Source organism: Oryctolagus cuniculus, chromosome 4 (assembly GCF_051225735.1).
Source record: "Oryctolagus cuniculus isolate XC-2025 breed Fujian yellow rabbit chromosome 4, ASM5122573v1, whole genome shotgun sequence".
In the NCBI taxonomy this organism is placed as follows: Eukaryota; Metazoa; Chordata; class Mammalia; order Lagomorpha; family Leporidae; genus Oryctolagus; species Oryctolagus cuniculus.
In genome coordinates, this window is record NC_142870.1 from 107,510,880 (window position 1) to 107,532,099 (window position 21,220).

General features: G+C 46.4%; 1 protein-coding gene across 2 annotated transcripts in view; it reads left to right on the forward strand.

Moving 5' to 3' along the window:
• NCEH1 (neutral cholesterol ester hydrolase 1) overlaps positions 1-11,059 on the forward strand; it is a 70,460-nt gene extending 59,401 nt beyond the window's left edge. For both annotated transcript variants that reach the window (XM_008266500.5, XM_070072510.2), the window contains exons 4-5: positions 5,917-6,088; positions 7,979-11,059. In XM_008266500.5, coding sequence (XP_008264722.3) covers positions 5,917-6,088; positions 7,979-8,596 — 790 coding nt within the window. In that variant the 3' untranslated portion in view covers positions 8,597-11,059. The remainder of the gene's footprint in view (positions 1-5,916; positions 6,089-7,978) is intronic.
• Positions 11,060-21,220: the final 10,161 nt, after the last annotated feature.

The following is a 21,220-nucleotide window of genomic DNA, read 5'->3' on the forward strand; positions in this document are numbered from 1 at the left end:
TGTGGCTGAGCAAACATGCAGTGAGTCAGGATGACTTCAGAAAGTTGTCACTGAGTGCCAGTCTGAACACCTGATGTCAGAGGGTTTCCGACGCTGTCAGAGACATGCTGTAGCCCACAGCATGAAAAAGTCAGCTTAGAAACGTATTGATCTGTGTGTGGGATTCACAGCAGCATTCGATTTGCAGAAATAGTGAGATGACACGGTTAAGATCCAGGCCAGTGCACCGGGAGTCTGATAACCTATGCTCCAGTTGAGAAGCAGCCAATATCACATGATCACCTTTCCTTTGCAAAGTGTGTTTGGAGATCTAACTTGGGAACATGTTTGTCTCGCTGGGTCACCTCTTTCCTCTCTGTGTACTTACTGAGTTCAGTGTGAGTAGGACAGTGTTGCTCCTGTGGATAAGAAATCCAACCTGGAGCAGGCAGGGTTCGGGTGATGTGTGTGTGTGTGTGTGTGTGTGTGTGTGGTGGGGGCTGAATTCCAATGGAGGCATTGGAGAGGGGGCCGGCACTGTGGCGGAGGAGGCTAAGCCTCTGCCTGCAGCACCGGCATCCCTTATGGGCGCTGGTTCGAGTCCTGGCTGCTCCTCCTCTAATCCAGCTCTCTGCCCATGGCCTGGGAAAGCAGTGGAAGATGGCCCCAAGTGCCTGGGCCTGTGCTACTCACTGGGAGACTCCTGCCATCCCTGTGGGAGACCAGGATGGAGTTCCTGGCTCCTGGCTGCAGCCTGGCAGGGGCCCAGTGTTCCAGCTGTTGCAGCTATTTGGGGAGTGAACCAATGGGTAGAAGAACTGTGTGTGTGTGTGACACTGCCTTTCAAAAAAAATCCTGAAAACAATTCGATGAATTTGAGCTGACCTCACGGTGCTTTAGCGTCATCCAAAGCACAGCTCCACAAACATTTGTAGATGTAAGACGCTCTGGGAAGCAGGGTGCAGCGGTGACCTAGCTGTGGCCTCCCCTCGCTCCTTGCTTGGCTCCTCCTGCGAGTCATGAGTGGAGTGATCTTCACTCACCCCCACTCCAGCCCCTATCGCACCCAGGCAGCCTGGGGAGACAGGCAAACCAAATTCCGCAGGAGCTCCTCTCCCCGAACGGGCAAGAGGTGGGCCTTCTCCGCAGCGCTGGCTACTTGAGCTCACCTAGATAGCATCACAGGTAAATTAACCCTACCGAGAGAAGGGATTGTGCTTCTTTGAAAAGTGGTTTTATTTTCTTCACTATCACGAAATGAATGACCGCTTTGAGACGTATTTAACTCATGTCTTTCTGGTTCTGATTTCTACTAACATACAAAAAAAAAACAAAAAACAAAAAACAAACCCACAAGGTTCTTCCTGGTGGCTTAGGTCTTTAGAATTCTGGGGAAGGGAATTGGAGCTTTACAATGGCCTGTGTCACAGCTATAGGACACCTGCACACCTGAACCTGGTGCAGCTATTTTTAGCTGCTGAAGCCATGGGGAGAAGGACTAGACAGACCTTGACCCTGGTTGGGTTTCTGTAGCCCCGTGGGGGATGTGCTCTGGCTCTCTGTTTACCCCCTTTTTTTTTTTTTAAAGATTTATTTAGTTATATTTGAAAATCAGAGTTATATGGAGAGAGGAGAGGCAGACAGAGGTCTTCCATCCGCTGGTTCACTCCCCAATTGGCCACAATGGCCAGAGCTGTGCCGATCTGAAGCCAGGAGCCAGGAGTTTCTTCCGGGTCTCCCACGCAAGTGCAGGGGCCCAAGGACTTGGGCCATCTGCCACTGCTTTCCCAGGCCATAGCAGAAAGCTGGATCGGAAGTGGAGCAGCCGGGACTCAAACCGACGCCCATGTGGGGATGCCGACACTGCAGGCGGCAGCTTTACCCACTTCGCCACAGCGCCAGCCCCTCTGTTTACCCTTGAGGGCCCCGAGGAAGGAGACCTGCTTTCAGCTGGGGGGCTCAGAAGGCTTGGTGGAAGCAGCAGCCTGCAGGGACGGGAGCAATTGCTGAGGAAGAGCTGGAGGGCTCGGCGGACGGACGGAGACAGGCACTGCAAATGAGACAGGGGCGTTGTGCTCAGAGCAGAGCGCGTGTGTGATTGGGCTCCAGTAGTTTTGAACCCCGGGCTGCCCGTAGTAATTACTTGAGGAACTTTTCTTCCAATAGAGATACTGAGCCCTTGCCCGGGCTGAGTGAATTGCAGTGTTCTGCAGAGGGGCTTGCACCGGAGTGATTTTGAGAACTTGCTAAGGTGACATGGTATGTGCGGCGCACAGAGAGTGAGAACCCCCCCACCCCCACCACCCCCACCCCCCCACCCCCCATGGCTGGAGTACAGGAAGTGGAGCCACGGGAGGCAGGCCGACGCGGTGGTGTGCCAGGAACCGTGTTTCTAAAGTCGCGGGGCTTCGTGCTGTCCTGCCCCGGCTAGTGCTGTACGACACGTAGCTCATCTTTACATTTGTGTTGGAAGGGAAGAAAAATAGGTTATTCAAAATGTATCATGTGCCAGATTTTGCTAGATTACCTTAGGCAAGTTCTTTTGAGAATATCGCAAAACTGTTGAAATCTTGCTAGTGTTCTGGGATGTCAGACTCGTAGTGTTTTGAGAATTTAGTGCTTTGATGGAATAATGAGAATATGTATGAAAGAAACTCCGTGGAAAATGGATGTAATGGAAACTGTATGGGGCTGGAGTGTGGCACAGCTGGTTCAGCTCCTGCTTGTGATGCCAGCATGCCACTCTGCTTCCAAGCCGGCTCCCTGCTTGCCTGGGCAAACAGCAGAAGGTGGTCCAAGTGCTTGGGCCCCTGGACCCACAGGGGAGGCCTACATGGAGTTTCAGGTTCTTGGATTTGGCCTGGCCCAGCCCTGGGCATTGCGGTCATTTGAGGAGTGAACCAGCAGATGGAAGATACCTCTTTCTTTCCTCCTTCCTTCCTTCCTTCCTTCCTTCCTTCCTTCCTTCCTTCCTTCCTTCCTTTCACTTTGTTTTATTTTATTTGAAAGGCTGAGTGACATAGAGAGAGGAAGAGATAGATTCCCCACTTGGCTGCAAAGGCCAGTGCTGTGCCGATCTGAAGCCAAGAGCCAGGAGCTTCTTCTGGGTCTCCCATGTGGTTGCAGGGGCCCAAACATTTGGGCCATCTTCTACTGCTTTCCCAGGTGGATTAGCAGGGAGTTGCATAGGAAGAGGAGTAGCTGGGACTCAAGCTGGGGCCTATATGGGATGCTGGCACTCCAGGCCGGGGCTTTTATGCCATAGCACCTAATCTACCTTTCAAAGAAATACAATAAACCTTAAAAAAAAAAAAAAAAAAGAAAAAGCTATGTATGGATTTAAATTTTTTTTACTTGAAAATAAGCTTATCTTTTGATTCTATTTTCCAACTTTTTGAAGTCCCCTCGTGTGTGTGTATGTGTGTGTGTGTGTGTGTCTTTGAAAGGCTGCGGGTTTTGAAGAGTGAGACTGTGTTTAAAGGGAAGCAGGGAAGAAGGTTTGAAGTCCTCAGAGCCCAGCTCTTCACTTCCTGGCTATTGTAGACATGTTGGCACCCTCCCTCAGCCTCACATTCTTGTCCCTAAACCCCGAGATCTGAATGAACCGTGTCTGTGGAACACTTGGCAAAGTGCCTCACCTAGCAGGAAAGAGATCATCTTTACACAGCGACTTAGCAGGCTGAGCCTCAGGCCTGAGTCTCCACCGATGCTGCTCCCGGCAGCTGGTGTGCTGGGTGTGCCGGGACAAGGACAGGCAGTGTAGCTGGCTCTGCACAGTCAGTTCTCCGGCATGAGCTGGGGGAAAAACAGACATATCTCTAAATTTCTTAAAAAGGGAGAACCCGCTCTGAGTACTTGGCAGGGACGTGGCCTGGGAGGCACGTAGTGGACAGCAAATGTCTTCCTGTGCGCTGACCTTGGTCTCTCCTCCAGACCCTCAACAGCCAGTACCTGTGAATAGGCTGCAAACTCGTTTGTTTCCAGGAGTGCTTTCTCTGTTCTCTGAGCCAATTGTTAATCAACGAGATTAAGCAGTCACTTGCTCTTTCAGACTTCCCATTTCCTTTGATCCCAAATCCCTGAGACTGTTTCTGGAACAGCACCTGAAAACCGTTTAATTCATGTATGTTAGGCATACGTTCTGATCTCCTGGACAGCTAGGAAAACAGTTTATGGTGAGACGTGGAAAATTGCTGAAATATAATGATCTTTATATCCATTAGCTTGTTTGTGAAATGAATTCATTTGTTTTGATTAAAATGAAAAATTCAGCTTGATAATGCTGACGTTAAAAAAATTGATACCTCCTCCAAGAACTAGGGGTAAGTAGACTCTTGTGATATGGCGCCACCTAGTGGGAGAAAAATGTAATACTTCTCCTTTTGTACACAATTAGCAAATGAAATACCAGCAGCTTTAATACTGTGAAGTCAACTGGAGGAAAATATTTTGCATGATTAATTGTTAATACTTATAGGAAAATGAAAAGTAATTAGGAAGATTTTATCTGCTATAAGGTAGCACTAGCGGAGTTTCTTATTTCATTTATTTTCAAAATATAGTAATTCCTAAGCAATTAGTTCTATATTTACTACTTACCAAAGTATTTGACAAATATTTGTTCATTTGATTGTAGCAACATTTCAAATCAAGATGGTTAATTAGCTACCTGGATTTTAGATGGGGAAGATAAATGGCCTCATAAAGCTTAGCTGAAAAAATTAGTTTCTGGAAATAAATATGTAATTATAAAATGGATATTAAAGCACCTGAGTCTAATGGGCATGGATAGTCTTGCACTTAAGATGCTCATATCCCACCTTGGAACACCTGTCAATTCCTCACCCCATCTCCTAACTCCAGCTTTCTGCTTCAGTTTCTTCCTTTGCAGAATGAGGTGTGCTGACACCACCCAGAGACGCTTTACTGGGTGGGTGACTGTGGGCACTGGAAGCACATGATGAACACAGCGCAGTCCCTGATATCAGAGAACAGGGTACCTTCGAAGCAGAGTACCCCAACACATGGGACTATCATGGCCTTCCTTCAGGAGCCGGCTCAGCTAGAAACCAGTGGAGTCAAGGAAGGCTGCCTGGAGGAGGCCACACCTCTGGTTAAGGATTAAATGAGTAGTCAGAATTGCTGAGCAAGGGAGGAGAGCGGAGACTAAGGGGGCCCTCCAAGTGGAGGTGCCAGTATATCAGGGAACAGGGTGGGCAGGACATTTGTCAGAAACAGTTATGGGGACTCTTAAGGGAATATGAACTCTACAAGTTGTACAGAATGGGATCCCTGAGGGCCCTGACCTTGCAAAGTGGGGCAATAAGCTAAGTGCCAGAAGCTGGCTATGGACTGAACTGGGCCAGCTGGCAAACTAGGCTTTCCCTTTGCCAGTTAACAGCTGGCTCTTTAGTCCCAGTCTGGGCCTGGACCAGCACCAGTGGGGAGCAGTTTTACTCTGTTTATCAAATGAATGATGAAGAACACCAGCTGGACTCACTCAGCGTGATGCCAATGAAGTGGTCAGTGCTGCTGAGTCACCAGCGGGCCAGAGGTCAAGGCCAGCGAGCGGACCACTGAACTTCCAGAGACAGAACCCTGAAGTCTGTGATAGCTCTCTCCATGTCCCAGTCACGAACATCTGCTTTTGCCTTTGAAGTCTGATCATGTTTTTGTTGTTTTGTTTGGAGTTGGGTTGCTGGTGGTGATGAATCTGACTTACTTGGTTTGGTGTCCTTACAGCAAAACACAAAAAACAAAAGGAATGGTCACTAATACAAAAGTCATTTGATTTGCAAGAGGATTGATGGCTTTAGATGTCGTTTAATTCCTTTTCTGTTTATTTCTGCCTGTAAAAGAACATGTCTCCTCTTGAACTTCAAGCTGCCGACACAAACTTATGAGATCCTCACATGCCCACAACTTCTGTCTTCACAGATACAGGCTAGTTCCGCAGGTGTATTTTCCTGAGCAGATCCATGACATCGCCCGGGCCACAAAGTATTTCCTGCGGCCAGAAGTCTTACAGAAGTACAAGGTTGACCCGGGCAGAATCGGCATTTCTGGTGACAGCGCGGGTGGGAATTTGGCAGCTGCCCTGGGACAGCAGGTAACTCCCCTGCCCTGAGGTGTGCCAGTGCGGGGGAGGGGAGCAGCACATTGTCCATCAGGGGAGGCAAAGGCTTTGAAGCAGGAAGACAGGTCAGTGCAGGAAGTGTCGTCCTGGAGTCCTTATGAAGACCCTGACTGCAGTGGGTGTTAGGGAAATTCAGTGTCCCTGGCTCCCTTCCCATGTTTGTTTCCATTCCGAGGTGCTTTCCAGGGAGCACTACACCACATTTAAAAATCAAAAAGGGTTTCCCACAGTCTCTCTCTGGTTTTTGTTTGTTTGTTTGTTTGTTTGTTTTATTTGAAAGAGTTACAGAGGGAGAGGGGGAGAGAGAGAGAGAGGTCTTCCATCTGCTTTTCACTCCCCAGATGACCTCAACAGCCAGGGCTGGGCCAGCCCCAAGCCAGGAGCCAGGAGCTTCTTCCGGGTCTCCCATGTAGGTAGCAGGGGCCCAAGCACTTGGACCCTCCTCCACTGCTTTCTCAGGCCATTAGCAAAGAGCTGGATCAGAAGTGGAGCAGCTGGGACTTGAACTGGCACCCATATGGGATGCCGGCACCACAGGTGGCAGCTTTATCCCATAAGCCACAGCACAGGCCTCGCTCCACACACACACCCAGAGTTTCTCTTTAATATAAAAGAAACACAGTAAGTGGTTATGCCATTTTGAGTGCTATGCTACAAGCTGAGCCCAGCTTTACCGTGTCGGCTGTAGCAGCTGTGTGAGCTGGGCGAGGAGACCAGCACCTGCTTCTTCCTGGGGCTTGAGTAACACAAGCACGGCCCCTCTCTCTGGCTTCGTGCCTCCAGACTTCTCTCGGTCTCCTGGAGTAGCACCGGCTGTTTTGTTCGTGTGGGCTCTGCTTTGCCCGATTCCTAATGATTAATGAATAGCAAGAACTTGATTCTGCGTGGCATCAGCACTTGCTATCCGTGCGTCCAGATGTGGTCAGAAGGAAGGCTGTGCAGTGGAGGAGAGTCACATGGGCTCTGAAGCCAGGCAGAACTGAGATCCACTCCACAGGGCGGCACGGGCAAGTCCGTGACCACCGTGAGCTGGGGGAGAAGGAGGACTTGAGCTGATTGCAGGGCTGCCGGGAGGACTCGGCGAGAGGCCGCGTGCAATCCTTGGCGCGTGTTGCCATTGCCATCTAGTGACCGTTTCCTCTGGCTTTTACAAAGCGCTTTAGCATCCTACCGGGGGATGATGGGCTCTGAAGTCCAGGTGTGAAGCCCACCCGCTGGGCTGAAGCCACCTTGGCGATCACCTCGATCACCTCGTTGCTCCAGAAGCCCTGTTACCTAGGTAGCTTCCTTTTAGATGTTCGTGACAAATAGGTGCTTTTCAACACTGGGGTTAAAAATGGGGCAGTGGAGTCACCCTATGGGGAGGCATAGGGAGCCTCCCTATCTAGGAAGGGGAGGGATTCGCCCCCTTCCCAAGTCCGCGCTGGGGCGTGTGTGCGCTCATGCCGCGGAGTGGGAATTGCATCGGCAGCACTATTTAGATTCGCCGGGTGTGAGGAGTAAGTGCCCATCGGAGGCGGCGCCTGGGGTTCCGCTAAAGCACCTGGGAGCCCCATCATCTAGGGAGGGACACTTAGTGTTCCCTCCCCCCTCCTTAGGAAGAGTAAGACCCATTCTCTCTCTCTCTCTCTCTGCTAAGAAGCTTTAGCTTCTGGGGGTTTTGTAAGGAATACAATGATCTAAATATGTTCCCCTCCACCCATAAGGCCCAGCAAGGGGTGCTAAGTGCCAATGAGCCGGTGTGAGAAAAACATTAGAGGCCTCAGGGACGGTGCACCTAAGGGTTTGCTCAAACCTCTGAGTGCCAAACACCCCGTACCCTTCACAGCGAGTGCAATAATGTCCCTGTTTCCTCCTCTCCAGTTTATTCAAGATGCCAGCCTACAAAACAAGCTCAAACTACAAGCTCTGATTTATCCGGTCCTGCAAGCATTAGATTTTAACACACCCTCTTACCAGCAAAATGTGAACACCCCGATCCTACCTCGCTACGTCATGGTCAAGTACTGGGTGGACTACTTCAAGGGCAACTATGACTTCGTGCAGGCGATGATCGTTAACAACCACACCTCGCTGGACGTGAAGGAGGCTGCGGCCCTGAGGGCCCGCGTAAACTGGACGTCCCTCCTGCCCGCTGCCATTACCAAGCACTACAAGCCCGTCGTGCCCGCCACCGGCGACGCCAGGATCATCCAGGAGATCCCCGAGCTGCTGGATGCCCGGTCGTCCCCACTCATCGCAGACCAGGAGGTGCTGCGGCTCCTCCCGAAGACCTACATCCTGACCTGTGAGCACGACGTCCTCCGAGACGACGGGCTCATGTACGCCAAGCGCCTGGAAAGCGCAGGCGTGGACGTGACCCTCGACCACTTTGAGGACGGCTTCCACGGCTGCATGATCTTCACCAGCTGGCCCACCAACTTCTCCGTGGGCATCCGGACCAGGAACAGTTTCATCAGGTGGCTGGATCAGAATCTGTAAACAGGGAATCCTGTGGAAGGCCCAAGCCCTTCTTGATTCTGCATCTGCTTTGGCAAGACGTCTCCCTTCTCAACGGACTCATTCCTCCCCCAACCCCACCCCACCCCACCCCCCGCCCGCTGTGCCGGGGGCGCTGTGGCCTCTGTGCTCCCTGCAGACTTGAGGAGAATCTCATTTTTTTTTTTTTTTAAATGAACTGGAGTAACTGACATGCGAGCATGCTTTACCTGGCTCCCAAGGTGCGCTGGTCTCTCTGTTCTTGTTACTTTAGCCGACTCTGCTCATGCCTGCAGCAGCTACACCAAGCTGGACAAGGAGCCAGAAATAACCCCGGGCCCTGCCTTCCTCAAGCTGCTCTTTGCGGAAGAGATCCTTCCAGCCGGGGGTGAGGCAACGCCCTCCCCCGAGTTCAGAGAACGTGGCTGGACTTGACTTTGGGTCCGAGCGGTGTTGAGAGTGTGCACTTTCCGATCGGTGCAGGGGGCCACGGGCCCTCTGGGCTTTGTGGGTGGATGGTTTTGTTTCTGTGGGAATCTTAGCAAAAGCTTTCCAGCAAGGACAAGTGTCTCCAAGGATCTTCTTCCTCGTGAATGTTCATTCTATGAGCTAGCTCCAGGTCCAGGTGGACTAAAATAATACTTGAAAGCTACCTTCTACCACTATGATTAGAAATTATGAGATGCATGCACTGGATAGCTACACATCGTGAAGATTTTTTTGTGTTTTCTGGTTATGCCATCTCCTTGGGAAATCTTTTGTGAGCACATTCATTTAGATTGAGACTGAATTTTCCATTATAGAGAAGTAGAAACACACAAATAAAACAATCTAATGTTTCATAAAAATACTTTGACATAAATTACCATGAGCAGTGTGTATATATTTGGCATAGGCAGAAAAGAAAATACATTTAATATTAGTCTAAAATTATGAAAAATACCTGCGGAAAGTCTAGTCTATTCTTAAAAACTCAACTTTTTCACTTATGGCTTTAAAATGGGGCTATTTTGGTATAATATAATGTATTGTTTGTTTTTTAGGTTATTTAATGTTAATATAGCTAGCTAAAATTAGGATTCTGTTTTTGGAAAGACATCTGTTATAAATATTAAAATAGTGGTATTTTTAAAAAACTACCTTAGAGTTATATCCACATGTAATTTTATGGAAAGAGATAAAAATAGCTATTGATAGTACTATACATTAAACCTAAATATTTTGATATTTATATATATACATATATATGAAAGTTAAAATCATTAGAGACTATGATCGTATCTAGGAAACATATCTCAGTTTCTACAGGTTGAGCATCCCTAACCCCAAAATCCCAAATCCAAAATGCTCCAAAGTTGACTGTGCACTGACTTAATGCCACGAGTAGACGATTTCCTACCATGAGGCTTTGTTTCATCCATTGTATTATTAAATATGTTGCATCAAATTACCCTCAGGATTCGTGTGTCATGTATATATGAAACATAAATGAATTTCCTGTTTAGACTTGGGTCGCATCTCCAAGATATCTCATTGTGTATATGCAAATATTCCAAAGTAAGAAAAAAAATCCCAAGTGTGGTATTCCTGGTTCCAGGCATTTCTGATGAGGGATGTTCAACCTGTCGTTCAGTAGCTTAGGCAGGACACACATTGCACCTTCTGCTCTTTGTCAGAGGAACCCTAGCTCATTCTTCTGGGTGAAGGGCAAACATTGGCACCTAGTGTCTACCCCCACCCCGCATTTGCCCCCTCCTCCTAGAACACTATTCTTTCTGACACCATGTAAAGGTGGACTTATGTTGAGTTTGTCTACCTTTATAAAAGAGAACATCTAATGTTTGCACACAGTTCTTTAAAGTGACATGTTTGTTTTTTAAATTTACCAGAACTCTGAGTCGAATCCTAAAGCTATTACAGACAACAAATGATTCCAGATTTCTACAGGGCTCTCAGATGAAAGGGAGTGGAGGAAAAAAGCGGTCAAGCACTGTTTCTGATGACATACTTGAGTTTAGTTATTCTTTTAGTTTTTATTCTGGTAAAAAAATGTTTATGCTCTGCAGATTGATCTTTTTTAGTACAATAACTGTTTGCTTTTCCTATTTTATGAAAAAGTTGGCAATCTTTTTGTAATGTCATTGCTGTCTGTGAGATATGCACATTAATATATGAAGAAAAAACCTTGAAGTGCTGCACAACATAGGGAACTGTAAATTACTCTTCCTGTTTTATCATTGATTTGTGAAGAATTTACGACTATTGTATAATTATCATGGTGGTATATTTCATGCATGACTTTTAACCTTTGACTTCTTGCTCACCTCCCATGATAAAGGGGAAGGCAGATTTTATGAAGGATTTTAGGAGCAACTATATTTTATAAAATGAAAGTCCAGTGTGGAGATAGGATATCAGATATCTGTTTTGAATCATGTTTGGAAATAAAATGGCTCCATCTGGGAATGTGTGTATTTGCTTCCTCTCGCCTAACTTTGTGGTTCCCAGCTGAGGCCGTGCTCTCTCTCAGCATCCAGCTGCCCAGCCCTGTGTCTGCCCAAGTCCTGCCCACCTGAGTACCCAGCTGTCCTTTATCCAAGGATGAGGGGCTCACAGCGACCTCCTTCTTCCTCTCACAGCTATTGGACTCCCTGTTGCCCATGGAGGAAGATCGGTTTTGGATTGGCTGATGTGTTCCTAAAAGTAGGGTAGGGCCTGTGGCTCTCTTGGAACCCTCAGTATGCATATTAGGCAGGGGTGCTAATAATGCAAATGACTGGCCTTGAACCATTTCAGCCTAAGTAGCACTTTCTCTGAAGGCAAGTTCTCAAACTGACCCTGTCTTCACAAACCAGTCTAGTGATTTCACATTGTGTTTATTATCAGTATCATAGGCATTTACCAAACTTATTTTTTCCAGAGTAAATTGTTTATGTTTATGCTATTGGTCACATATAAGTATGTTAGGTTTTCCTATTCAATTATAGCTACTTTCCTCTTTGCCAACAAAATGTCTGATGTGTGCCTATATTTTGCTAGAAGGATCCAGGAACAGTTTTAATAATTCTCCTCCAGTGCATTTAAATGTACACTCTCTGTGTTTTAATTTTCTTTTCTTGTGATTTTCATTCTCCTTTTATCCTCTATTTTTTTACATTTCGTATTTTCTGATGAACATTTTATTATTTTTTTTTATTTGAAAGTCAGAGTTACAGAGAAGGCAAGGTAGAGGCAGAGAGAGAAAGAGAGGTTGATCTTCCATCTACTGGTTCACTCCCTAATGGCTGCAACAGCCAGTGCTGGGCCAGGCTGAAGTCAGGAGCCAGGAGCTTCATCTAGGTCTCCCACACAGGTGTAGGGGCCCAAGTACTTGGCCCATATTCTACTGCTTTCCCAGGTGCATTAGCAGGGAACAGCCTGGATTCAAGCCAGCACCCACATGGGATGCCGTTGGCAAAACAGGTGACTTTACCCACTATGTCACAGTGCCACCCCCCCTCCTTTTTTTTTTTTTTTTTTTTTTGTAATACTTATTTGAAAGGTGGAGAGACAAACGGATCTTCCATCAACTGGTTCACTCTCTATTTGTCTGCAACAGTTAGTGCTGGGCCAGGCTAAGGCCAGAGGCTGTAACTCAATCCGGGTCTCCTTCCTGAGTGGCAGGGACCTAACTACTTGAACCATCACCTGCTCCCTCCTAGGGTACACGTTAACAGGAAACTAGATTCAGAAGCAGAGTTAGGACTCAAATCCAGGAATTCCAACATGGTATGCAAGCATCCCAAGTGGTCTCTTAACCCTTGCACCAAACACTCATCCATGGATCCCCTACTGAGACACATAGAAGTTACTGATATCAGTCCTAGAATTTTTTGTGTATCATTGGAGTGAGAGGCGGGGGGCACCATTTGCCCATGTCAAATTCTGAAGGCTTCTCCATGTTTTCTCAAGGCTGGATCATTGCTGGTAGTTCAGAATAAATGCCCCTGTCTAGGTGGCCTGCCAGAACTGGCACCCAGGCCTAGCGCCATTCCACTCTCCAGCTGACTGCTGTGTCTACTGATGCTGTTCATCTCACTTCTCTGACATCTCATTCATTCGTGTAATGACATGCTTGCGTTCTGTTCCCCCATACCCACATGTAAGGTCCCAGAGGGCAAGGACTTTGTCTGTTTGTCCATCCCTATTTTCTAAGCTTTTAGAACAGAACACATAATGGATTTTCTAAAAATGTTTTTGAATAAATCTTCACCAGGAAAACTTCAGTTTTGAAGAATTGGGATACAATTCTCCATGCGTCTCTTCTAGTAGTTAGTTATGGTTATGTCAAATATAAGTCATAGTTATTTAAGACTTACAACTAAATATTTCCAAACAGAATTAAGTAATTCAAAGTAATTTGAGCCCTGCTGCTAACTAACAAATTTTAACACATGAAAAAATATTTTGAAGATAGGTTTCTTCTTTATTTTTTTAAAGACTTATTTATTTGAAAGTCAGAGTTACACGGAAAGAGAAGGAGAGGCAGAGAGAGAGAGAGAGGTCTTCCATCCACTGATTCACTCCCCAATTGGCTGCAACGGCCGGAGCTGTGCTGATCCGAAGCCAGGAGCCAGGAGCTTCTTCCGGGTCTCCATGTGGGTGCAGGGGCCCAAGGACTTGGGCCATCTTCTGCTGCTTTCCCAGGCCATAGCAGAGAACTAGATTGGAAGTGGAGCAGCAGGGACTCGAACTGGCGCCCATATGGAATGCTGGCACTGCAGGCGGCGGCTTTACCCACTATGCCACAGGTTTTTTCTTAACACAACTCAAATCTGTTCTTCATTTTTCTTAACAAATACTAAATTTTTTTGTTATGTTGACAAAACAGTTGGAAAATACCCTGAGAATGATTTATATAACATGTCCCACTAGTCAGTATAAGAATTTGAGAAATTTTAACTAAATTTAATTTCTATCAGTTTTAGGATGTTATCGTCCCTTCTTCCTGTTTTCATTTTTTTTTTATTTTTAAATGTTTATTTGTTATTTTTGTTTACTTGAAAGGCAGAGAGAGACAGAGAGAGACAGAGACAGAGAGAGATCTTCATCACTGATTCACCCTTCTAACGGTTGGAAAGGCAGGCTGAAGCCAGTGACCAGGAGCTCCATCCAGATCTCCCATGTGCTTGGCAGGAGCCTAAGCACTTGCGTCATCTGCTGTGTCCCAGACGCACTAGCAGGAAGCTGGATCAGAAACAGAGCAGTTAGGACTTGAGCTGACACTCCATTATGGGATGTGGGCATCCCTAGCAGCAGCTTAACCCCCTGCAGTAACAGAGAAGCAAGTGCTATGTTTTTTTCCAGTTAAAATCAGGGAATCAAGAGATATTAAATACTTATTTTGTTTGGCAACATATTACAGTGATTTTGAGTGTTCTAGTTTGCCATAACGGTTTACTTGGTAACATCTCCCATGCTTATTTCATTTCCACCACTCTCCCAGAATGAGGTTCCCTTCTTTCTGGACAAAGCCAGTCCCTCTTGATTAGCCTCCTCAATCCAACCCATCATTGTCTCATTGAAGGACTTGTCAGTTTCCACTGTCTGTCCTGTACCTTTAACTCCATGTCTCTGCTCACTCTGTCTTAGCTGTATGAATATGAGCAGGGTCAATTCTGTCTTGGTCACATGAAAAAGTGCTCAGGATCACTAGCTGTCAGGGAAATGCAAATCAAAACCACAGTGAGGTTTCACCTCACCTCCATTAGAATGGCTTTCATACAAAAATCAACAAACATGAAATGCTGGTGAGATTGTGGGGGAAAATGTACCCTAATCCACTGTTGGTGGGAATGTAAACTGATACAGTCACTGTGGAAGACAGTATGGCGATACCTCAGAAATCTGAATATTGACCAACCATATGACCCAGCCATCCCACTCCTGGGAATTTACCTAAAGGAAATGAAATCAGCATATGAGAGAGTTATTTGTACCCCTACATTTATTGCAGCACAATTCACAACAGCTAAGATATGGAATCAATCCAAATGTCCATCAACTGAAGACTGGATAAAGAAATTATGGGCTAGGTACACCATGGAATGCTACACAATGGTAAAAAAAAATGAAATCCTGCCATTTACAACAAAATGGGTGAAACTGGGCAACATCATACTTAGTGAAATAAGCCAGTCCCAAAAGGACGAATACCATATGTTCTCCCTGATCTGTGGTAACTAGTAGAGCACCTAAAAGGAAATCTACAGAAGTGACTTTGAGATGCAATGACTGTGAATAGCCCTTGTCTTGACTGTTGAAGAACAGTTTTCTTTCATACTATTTGTTGAACTCTTTACTTAGTATAGATTTAATTGTCTGTCTATAAAGTTAATTGAAAATAGATCTTAGTAAAAAATAGTGGGAATAGGAGAGAGAGGAGGAAGAGGGGTGGGAATGTGGATGGGAGGGCGAGTAGGGTAGGAATAATCACTATGTTCCTGAAGTTGTATTTATGAAATGCATGAAGTTTGTGTTCCTTAAATAAAAGATTTCTAGGGGAAAATTTTTTAAAAATATATACAGAGTGGAAAGGTTAGGACAGAAAAAAGAAATCTGTTGTGTCAGGACGAAACTCCTCCTTGGCCCCGTATCCTCATTTTGTTTTTCTTCTGATCCAAACACTGAATTGTCTTCAGTTTAAAAAGTTGACACTGGTGGGCATTTGTCTGCTGGGAAGATACCCGCATCAGAGTGCGTGGGTTCAATCCTTGGCTCTGCTCCTGATTCCCATCTTCCTCAAATGCAGACCCTGGGAGACAGTGATGATGGCTCAAGTACCTACCACACACATGGGATTCCTGAATTGAGTCCTGGCTCATGGCTTCAGCCTGCTCCAGGCCTGGCCTTGCCCTCATCATTTTGGGTATTTGGGGAGTAAACTGGTGGATGGGGAAACACTCTCTATCTCTTTCTCTTTCTCTCAAATTAAAAAAAATACATTTTTTAAACCAAGTAAAAAAGTTGATAAATATAAACATTGCAAAACTATTTCATCCAACTTCCATTAAAAGAAAATTATGTATGTGTTTAAAATTATAAATGCTAAGTAAAACTTATTCTGAAACTTTTAATTTAAAACAATACCACTTGTTATCTCAGGGGTTTGAGTTGAATGAGCTAAATGTGAGCTGACAGGGACTTTGAACATCAGAGATGCACTGGGCCAGAGCGTTCTTGATGACTCACCGTGTGGCTGGCCGTTGTGCAGGTTGTTGGCTAAGTGCCTTGGTTCTCCTCCACGTGGCTTGCACTCCTGGTCCAGGATTCTAAAAGCATGACAGGCGGAGTCCACGATGAGCACTCTGAGTGTGTAAAGGCAAAAGGCTTCATAGATCTGGAAGTTACCCAGCAACACCTCCATCATATTCTGTTGGTGAAAGCAAATCGCAGGAACAACCCAGACAGAAGAGAAGGGGAAAAAGATACCACTGCTCAAGAAGGAATGGCACAGAATTGGTAGCCATCTCTTTTCTTTTAGATTTATTTATTTCTTCGAGAGGTAATTACAGACAGAGAGAGGTAGAGACAGAGAGAAAGGTCTTCCATCCTCTGGCTTACTTCCCAAATGGTCACAACGGCAGGAGCTGGGCTGATTGGAAGTCTGGAACCAGGAGCTTCATCCGGGTCTCCCCAATGTGTGCAGTGGCTCAGCACTTGGGCCATCTTCCGTTGCTTTCCCAGGCCATAGCATAGAGTTGTGTCGCAAGAGGAGCAGCCGGAACTCGAACTGGCGTCCATATGGGATGCTGTTGCTGCAGGCGGAGGCTTAGCCCACCACATCACAGTGCTGGCCTCTTGTAGCAGTCTTTAATGCACCAGAATTCTTGCCAGAAGAGAATTCTCATTTCAACCAGTCATTGCTGAGAACAGAGTCCTCTTTATGTTTTTTTTAGGTGTCTGAAGATTGGGAAATTTTTCCACAAATTGCTTTTGGCTCCATATGTTTCTAACCCTGTATTTCCTCCACTTCCTACCCCCAATCTTCTAATGCTGGTGCGTAGAACATGGTTGTACTGCAATGCAGCTGACTTGGCTCTGCAGTGGCCTGGGCCTGCAGGATAAGGGTATTCCTGGAAGCTGTTCCTGTCTGAGTGAGGCAGCAGTCACTCAGCTGAACCAGTGGAAGTCCTGTACACGTATTCCACCAAACAAAGATAAATGTGTCTCCAGCTCAATTTCCCCTTGATGGGATCCCAAAATGCCTGCAGCCACTGTCAGCCATCTCCCAGGTGACAGGTCACGACAAGGAACAAGTTGGAGTGGTAGGGGACCCTGATACTCACTGGCTGACATTAAAAAATATTCCAAACTTTTGTACTCTGAGAAAAGCAGCGATCTTAACTGGCTGTGAAGGGGGCCCCTTCCAGTTCCTTGAATGAATGAGGGCTCCTAAGCTCGAGTGTTACGGCAGATCCACCTCTGCACGAGATTCAGGTTCACATACTCACCCTCCTTCTAGATGCCTCGCCTCAGCCTTCCTCACCCTGCCCCCACTGTTATGTAAGTCTTACATGAAATGCATTAGCTTTTCCTTCCTGTGTTGGCATTGGCTTATGCAAGGTATTTTTGAAAAGTTCATGGGAAATGCATACTATGAAAAACTATGCATGGATTTAAAAAATTTTTCCACCACAATCAACATCTTTTAATTCCATTTTCCATGAACTTTCAGTGGGTTAAAGCCCTGGCCTGAAGCATCAGCATCCCATTATGGGCACCGGTTCTAGTCCAGGCTGCTCCTCTGCTGATCCAGCTCTCTGCTATGGCCTGGGAAAGCAGTAGAAGATGGCCCAAGTCCTTGGGCCCCTGCACCCATGTGGGAGACCCAGAAGAAACTCCTGACTCCTGGCTTCACATTGGCGCAGCTCCGGCCATTGTGGCCATCTGGGGAGTGAACCAGAGGATGGAAGACCTCTCTCTCCCTGTTCCTAACTCTCTCTGTAACTCTGTCTTTCAAAAAATAAAATAAATATAAAAAAATTTATTTTATAACTTTGCTTTCAATTCTTTTAAAATTTATTGTATTTATTTAAAAGGGGAGGAGAGAAGGAGGGAGGGAAGGAGGGGGAGAGAGAGAGGGAAAGATATCTCCTATCTACTTGTTCACTCTCTGAATGCCTACAACAGCCAGGGCTGGGCCTGGGCCAGGGCCGGGAGCTGGGAATTCAGTTTGGGTCTCCACGTGAGTGACATGGCTCAACTACCTCAGCCATCACCTGTACCCACTAGGGTTCCTTTTAGCAGGAAACTGGAATTGGAAAAGGAGCCAGGATTTGAACCCAGGCACTCAATATGAGATGTGGGCATCCCAAGTAGTGTCTTAACCACTATATCAAATACCTGTCCTGTGGATTTTTCTGAAAAGGTCTTTTAAATTTAATTTTACTTATTTGAGGGGCAGAGAGAGAGAGAGAAAGACTGCTCCCATCTGCTTGTTCACTCCCAAACACCCGCAACAGCCAGGACTGGGCCAGGTCAAAGCTGGGAGCCTGGAACCCAATCCAGGTTTCCCTTGTAAGTGGCAGGGACCTACCTCCTGGAGCCATCACTGCTGCCCCCCAGGGTGTATATTAGCAGGAAGCTCGAATTAGGAGTGGAGCCAAGACTCAGACCTGGGTACTTGTGTATGGGATGTGGGCATCCCAAGTGGCGTATTAACCACTACACCAAATGCCCACCTCTCCATGGACTTTTTGAAGTACTGTCACGCAGTCCCCACTTCATTTCATTACACCACCTTCTTTCTCATTATCCAAGCTAGTATTCAAGCAGTTTATCTCCACCTTTCCAGCAATCACAGCATCCAAACACTCTTACCTCCTAAGTCATTTCCCCAGTCCTCTCTCTTCTCCCCATCTCTGACATTCTGCTGCAATTGAGTGCCTCACCACTTCTTGCCCAAACAGTTGCAGCAAGGATCTAACATTTTCTTGTCTCCCTCAATCTCATGTCTCAGAAATTCATTCAATCCACAGCTGCAGAAACTCACCCTCAACCATGTGTTTGTAAGCTTAAAGTCCCATGTCTGCTGGCAGGATTCAGGCCACCCTCCATGATAGGCACAGCTGTCCCTCCTGGGCTTCCCCGCCTAGCTCTGCAGCGGCCGTTTTCTAAGCATGGTCTGGGAATTCCCTGGGGCCCACTGAGTCAGCCGGCTTTCATAATACTTGACACTATCTGCCTTTGTGTGATTTTTCTTTTGTGCAGGTGCAATGAAGTCTTCCAGCAGCTACAGACGGAATGCAGAAGCAGATAGAAGAATCCAGCTGTCGGAGCTGGTGTTGTGGCAAAGTGGTTTAAGCCACTGGTAACATCCCATATTGGTGCTGGTTTGAGTGCTAGCTGCCCCACTTCTGACCCAGCTCCTTGCCAATATCCTGGGAAAGCAGCAGAAGATGGCCCAAATGTTAGGGCCCATAGACCTACGTGAGAGACCCAGATGGAGTTCTTGGCTCCTGGCTTCAACCTGGCCCAGCCCTGGCTGTTGTGGCCATCTGGGGAATGAACCAGCAGATGGAAGATTCATTCTCTCTCTCTCTCTCTCTCTCTCTCTCCCCCTGTATTTCTGTAACTCTGCTTTTCAAATAAATAAATAAATAAATACACTTTTTTTTTTTTTAAAGAATCTAGCTGTGGGGGGCCGGCGCTGTGGTGCAGTGGGTTAATGCCCTGGACTGAAGCACCGGTATCCCATATGGGCGCCGGTTCGAGAGTCGGCTGCTCCACTTCCAATCCAGCTCTCTGTTATGGCCTGGGAAAGCAGCATTTGATGGCTCAAGTCCTTGGACCCCTGCACCCATGTGGGAGATCTGGAAGAAGCTCCTGGCTCCTGGCTTCGGATTGGTGCAGCTCCGGCCGTTGCAGCCAATTGGGGAGTGAACCATCGGATGGAAGACCTCTCTCTCTCTCACTCTCTCTCTCTCTTTCTCTCTTTCTCTGCCTCTCCTCTCTCTGTGTCACTCTGACTTTCAAGTAAATAAATAAATCTTAAAAAAAAAAATCTAGCTGTTTCCAGTTAGGCAGACATTAAAAAGAACTGTAAAAATGTAAAACAATTCCACGTTTCTCACTAGTTTATACTTAGAAAATTCAGTTATTTTTTTCAGAAAATAGAATTTAAGATAAGATATAATTAGATAAATTAATAGTTATGTTTCAAGCTTCCCAGATTGAGTATCTAATAGGGTATAAACATCAATAAACGAAGTCCACAAACACTGGGTCCTCAGTAATTTTTGAGATTGGCAAGTCCTGAGACTAACATGTTTGAGAACTGCTATTATATATAGTATATAGCACTTGTGTATTTGCCTTCTTATGATAGAGTCTCTGGCACTTTTTCCCTTCAGGAGTTTTCTTTCAATACATGCACTGAAAATCCCATTTGAATCAAAAATGAAATCCCAAAGCATAAGGGAGACTTCTAAAAATATAAAGCAGGTAGGCTGGTGTTGTGTGGCATAGCAGATAAAGTAGCCACCTGTGATGCTGGCATCCCATATGGGTGCTGGTTTGTGCTCCGGCTACTCCACTTCCAGTGCAGTGCTAGCTGATGGCCTGGGAAAAGCGGTGGAGAATGGCTCAGACGCTTGCGTCCTTGTCATCCATGTGGGAGGCCCAGGTGAAGATCCAGAGCCCTGACCCCAGCTTGGCTCAGCTCCCGCTGTTGTGGTTATTTGGCTAATGAACCAGCAGATGGAAAATTCTCTGGAGAGAGAGGGAAAGAGAGAGGGAGAGGGAGAGGGAGAGGGAGAGGGAGAGGGAGAGGAGAGGGAGAGACATCTCTTCCATATGCTGGTTCACTCCCTAAATTGCCGTAACTCCTGGGGCTGGGCCAGGCCAAAGCCAGGAACCTGGAACTCCCTCCAGGTTTTGACATGGGTGGAGGGGCCCAAACACTTGGGCCATCCTCCACTGCTTTCCCAGGCTAATAGCAGAGAGCTGCATCAGAAGTGGAGCAGCCAGGACTTGAACCAGCACTTGTACGGGATGCTGGTGTTACAGGCGGTGGCCTAACCCACTGCACCACAACACGGACCCTCAGCTCCACTTCTGATCAAGTTTCCTGCTAATGTGGGCCCTGGGAGGTAGCAAATGATCAAGTACTTGGATCCTTGTCACCCACGGGAGACTGGACTTAATTCCAGACCCCCTCTTGGACATGGCTCAGCCCTGGCTGCTGCAGACATTTGGGGATTAAATGAGCAAATGGGAGATCTATGTTTGTCTTTGTCATCTCGGTCTCTGTCTCTTTCTGTTTCCCTGTCTTTAAAATAAAATTAAAAAATAAAATATATTTTAAAATGTAAGGCAGTTACCAGCAGAGGGCACCCTTGAAAGTCAATGGCAGTAACCTTCCAATATCCTGTTCCTGTTTCATCTGGAATTTTTGATAAAAAGAAAAAAAATTATTTCCAAATTGCTGTCTTGTGCTTTTTATAAAAGGTGAATGAAAAGCCATGTCATATTTCATCGCAGAATAAATTAAATCGGATGGTTTAAAATCCGCGTGAGTACCTGGGAGAAAGCAGCTGAAGCCTCAAACAAAACAAGACAAAACAAAACAGTCTCACCTTTTGTTAC